General features: G+C 50.4%; 1 protein-coding gene across 2 annotated transcripts in view; it reads left to right on the top strand.

Moving 5' to 3' along the window:
* The first annotated feature begins 261 nt into the window (after positions 1-261).
* Positions 262-4,637, top strand: part of PAX6 (paired box 6) — a 5,297-nt gene continuing 921 nt past the window's right edge. The window contains exons 1-5 of one of the 2 annotated variants that reach the window (XM_009074088.1): positions 262-420; positions 1,444-1,526; positions 1,774-1,924; positions 2,067-2,164; positions 4,175-4,325. In XM_009074088.1, coding sequence (XP_009072336.1) covers positions 342-420; positions 1,444-1,526; positions 1,774-1,924; positions 2,067-2,164; positions 4,175-4,325 — 562 coding nt within the window. In that variant the 5' untranslated portion in view covers positions 262-341. Of the gene's footprint in view, positions 421-1,443; positions 1,527-1,773; positions 1,925-2,048; positions 2,165-4,174; positions 4,326-4,637 lie in introns of both variants that reach the window. The other variant, XM_009074087.1, reaches the window with a different exon arrangement.

The raw sequence follows: 4,637 nt of genomic DNA, 5'->3' as shown, positions 1-4,637 counted from the left end.
GTTTTATTGCAGAGGGAAAACAAAATGAAATGAAGACCAGGTGATTGTAATTCCTCATCTGCGATGTTTATGATAAGGCTGCAAAGTGAAATGTTTCCATGTTCCCCGTGTCGCTCGCGCTGTGCTGCTTTGATACTCGAGAGGTTTTTAAGGGAGGGTGTCAGCAAACGTGGCTGAACTTGTTTCCAATCGGTTATTTCTCTGATAGGGATCTTCAAACCAAGGTACCTGCGTTTCACTTTCTGCCTCTTGGTTCCCTAGATGGCTGTCCACAGCAGGAAGGAGGAGGGGAAAACACTAACTCCATCAGCTCTAATGGAGAAGACTCAGACGAGGCCCAAATGAGACTCCAGCTGAAAAGAAAGCTGCAGAGAAATAGGACATCCTTTACCCAAGAGCAAATCGAAGCCCTTGAGAAAGGTGAGTGACATTTTCCTACGGCTGAAGCAGGAGAGCAAAGCAAAATGTGCCCCAATCACATTAAGAGCTGAATGGATGCACGGCATTCACGTGCCTTGTATATATATATCTATATATGTATATATTTGAAGTCTGTGGCTCCCTCCATGCTCTTTTATTCACTGAGCTTCAAATATTCATTGATGGCTCTGGTATGCCCTGAAAAAGCTGTTAAAAGGTTTTTCAAAGGGAACATATTCAGGGCACAGATCATACTGAAACATCGATGTTACACCCCAGGCTTCTCTCAAGGGGGAATAAATCTCCTCCTGCCCACTGTGCTGTGTCCTTGGCCAGGCTGCAGTGCTGGGAAGGCAGCAGATTCCATGTCTGCCCCCACCTCCCATCCCAGTGCCACCAGTGCCCGGGGCTGGGAGCAGGTGCCCTTTTCCCTGACCGGCCTGGGTGCACCTCTCCTCTGACCCTCCGCGGATCTCTGTTCTTGTTTCGCGTTGTTATTTCGCCATGTGCCATTTCGCTTCGTGCTGACAGGGTCAGAGCTGCCTTGGGGACCCCCTCAGCAGAGGCAAAGCCCTCACTGCTTCTTGAGAGATGCAGCATTGCTCCCAAGCCTGCCTAGCCCCGTAGCAATATTCCCCAGCAGGCAAGGCAAGGCGTCCTACCCTCCGCGGATCTCTGTTCTTGTTTCGCGTTGTTATTTCGCCATGTGCCATTTCGCTTCGTGCTGACAGGGTCAGAGCTGCCTTGGGGACCCCCTCAGCAGAGGCAAAGCCCTCACTGCTTCTTGAGAGATGCAGCATTGCTCCCAAGCCTGCCTAGCCCCGTAGCAATATTCCCCAGCAGGCAAGGCAAGGCGTCCTCCTTCCCAACACACACACACACACACACACACACACAGAGAAAGCTCAGCTTTGCCTTTGCAGTGATGAGCATTTAGAGCACAGGCAGTGCAGGAACAGCTCTGGCTTTACAGTTGGCCACGTTAACTCTTTGCAGCTAACACAAGAATCTTTCCTTCTGCAGAATTTGAGAGGACCCACTACCCCGATGTGTTTGCGAGAGAGAGACTAGCTGCTAAAATAGACCTGCCTGAAGCAAGGATACAGGTAACTGAGTTGCTCTGCAATTGTAACTGTTATTATTTTTACTGTTACCATTCTGATTTTGTTATTCCTGGCTTCTCGAAGCACAGGGCAGCCCCTATATATCATAAAGCCATAACCCCTTTCAGAGAAATAGAAGCAGCTGAGCTTTACTTTCACTTGCTGCTTTGCAAACCACACCTTGAGCTATGTGGGGGAGGCCTCTAGTCCTGGTAAGGCCACTCACATCTCTCAAATCCTGCATTTCCAGGTGTGGTTTTCCAACAGAAGGGCCAAGTGGAGAAGGGAAGAGAAGCTGAGGAACCAGCGAAGACAAGCCAGCAACACTCCCAGCCACATTCCCATCAGTAGTAGTTTCAGCACAAGCGTTTACCAGCCGATCCCACAACCAACCACCCCCGGTAATGCCACTGACCTGCTCACGTTTATCCATCCTCTTGGGGGAAAAAAAATCAGGCTCTGAGACTGTGTTGCCTGTTGTAACTGTGGTTAAACTAATGTGTCGATCTGTCTATTCTATTATAGTTTCCTCTTTCACATCAGGTTCCATGTTGGGCAGGACGGACACGGCGCTCACGAACACGTACAGCGCGCTGCCGCCCATGCCTAGCTTCACCATGGCCAACAACCTGCCTATGCAAGTAAGTCCAGCACTTCTGCTGTGGCATGACACTGCCCTGGGACTTGTCGACCCCTGGGGTGTGTGGGAGTGTGGGTGGGAGCTCTTTCTCTGCAGGATTGAGGGGGGTATGGACCCAAGCCATGCTGCAGGGAAAGTGGCACCAAAGGCTTCCCTGGCTTCTGAAAAGATGCTCTATTTGGGAGAATCAGAAGGGAAAGGGCAGTGAAAAATCCAGTGCTCAACAAGCACCTTTTTCTGAATTTTAAAAAAGTCCTCAAATTTGCAAGGTGACAAATCTGGGATGAAAAAATGCTTTTTTTGGGGGGGGAAAAAAAAAAAGTGGTTAACCTATGGAACTCGCTGGTGCAGTATTGTGGAAATTGCTGCCTGAATAAGCTGCTGGAGGGATCTGACCTTCTGTGTGTAGGTAATGTGGCAGCGGCACATTAGGAACACCTGAGAGAGGGAAGGATGTGATTAGCATCAGTGGTTATGCCAGCTAAGCCAGAATTGCAAGAGCTGTCAATCCTCATGCCTGAAAGCATTAGCTGATCACCAGCTGGGTTAGGAAGAAATCTATTCCTTTGGGGTCTGTTTCTATAGACCTTTCAGATGCAAAATTCCTCCTTTTTTAATGGTGGGGTTGGCCTAGGAAGGTGCCGGCCAATTACGGGAGTTTTACAGCTTTGTCTGCGGCACACAGCATTGACCACTGCTAGAGACAGGCGAGCAGATTAGAGAGCCTGACTCCTTCTCTGCGGCAATTACTATGTTACTAATTGCTGAACCAAAATTAACCAAATAAAGTTAGAGTCTTGCAAGTCTGTGGAAAGGAATGATGTTGGCTAGGTCGCTATTCCGTGATGCTGGAGGCCAGCGACACCGTTCCCGGCAGAGAGCTGAGAGCAGATGACAAAAGATCAAAAGGCTGATAGGAGAGGGGACCCTTGGGAAAGCAGGAGGCCCCTGACTCACCACTGGGCACCTGGGCAGGGACCTGGCACGTGTGAGGTGCTCTGGAAATCCTTGCCCATGTGGCCACCACGGCATCGTGGCCGTGCAGTGTTGGAGAGGGAGATTTGGCAGCTGAACCATTGGCATCTCCCCGTGGATGCATGGCATGCTGCTAGCTCTCCCTGAGCACAGTGTGTGTGCTTAGTGAGTGAGGCTGTGGGTACTTCTGGGGATGGTGTGTGTCGGGATGTGCAGACAGAGGAAATATGTGCAGACGTGTTGAGTCTTGTGCGCTCGGAGCAGGAATTGCTCCTCCTGCTTCCTGCTGCCTCCCTGAGCCAAGGCTGCACTGGTCCCCACTCACCCTGGAGCAGGAGCAGCCCCTGCTTGGTCCCTCCCCAGCACTGCAGCATCCCTCAGCCCCTGCCCCCAACTTCTTTCTCCCCCTTGGCAGATAAGATCTTAGGGGTTGGAGCTTAGGTGAGTGGAGACGTCTGGTCCTCTGGGATGTTGCTGTCATGGGTTTGGGGTGACTGTGGCTCTGACAGGGGATGAACACGTGTGTATTATGGGCTTGGGCATTCCTCCTCAGAGCCTCAGTCACATCAAACCCACACATCATCTCTGTGCATGTTTGCAGATGCAGGACCAACCTGTCTGCCTCAGTGGAGTAATTTTAATTTTTAGTTACACCACTAACTAAACCAAACGTGAGGTAAGATGCTGGCTGCAAATGGCACAAGACATCTTCCTTTACCTGAGTATAAAAAAGGGCAGCACTTGGGCTTAGATATATAACACCTCCATTAGCATCTAGATGTAGACCTCTGCTTGCCAACTGTGTCTGAAAAAGCACCAGTGACTGTCCATGTCGATTTTAGACCAAAAAACCTGTGTGAAGAGGCTGCTTGATTGAGCTCCTAAATAGGGCTTTACATTGGGGTCCCTGAATTTGCAACTGAAGCTCGTTTTTGATGGTGTATGCTGTGATGTGGATGCACAGCCATCCAGAAGAGTGTAACGCCGTGTTTACCTCCACAGATCCTTAACTCTGTTTTGTCCTTTGCTCCTGCAGCCCCCGGTACCCAGCCAGACCTCCTCCTACTCTTGCATGCTGCCCACCAGTCCCTCGGTGAATGGACGGAGCTATGATACCTACACCCCTCCTCACATGCAGACACACATGAACAGCCAGCCAATGGGCACTTCTGGCACCACTTCCACAGGTGAGTGACCCTGTGCTCCCACAGCCTTTCTGCCACTGTGGCCTCCTTGCTCCAGCCATCAGCTTTTCCACGTGTATTCACCGGGAAAAACTCCCCCCATCACTGGGAGATGTCTCTCCGCTGGGTTTAGTCACTACTGAAACAGAGAGATGAAAATGTATAACCTTGCAAGCCAGAGCAAAAAATTCTGATTTTTAAGCTGCTGCTGGAGGCAAAGGCAGCTGGTAACAGAGGTGGCATGCGAAGAGCAGGACAGCTCTTTAGTGAGCCCCCCATCCCACAAAATCTTCCTTGTCTAATTAATTTCTAGAT

The sequence above is a fragment of the Acanthisitta chloris genome, unplaced genomic scaffold (genome assembly GCF_000695815.1).
Source record: "Acanthisitta chloris isolate BGI_N310 unplaced genomic scaffold, ASM69581v1 scaffold24694, whole genome shotgun sequence".
NCBI lineage: Eukaryota > Metazoa > Chordata > Aves > Passeriformes > Acanthisittidae > Acanthisitta > Acanthisitta chloris.
This window is presented reverse-complemented; position numbering and strand designations above follow the sequence as displayed.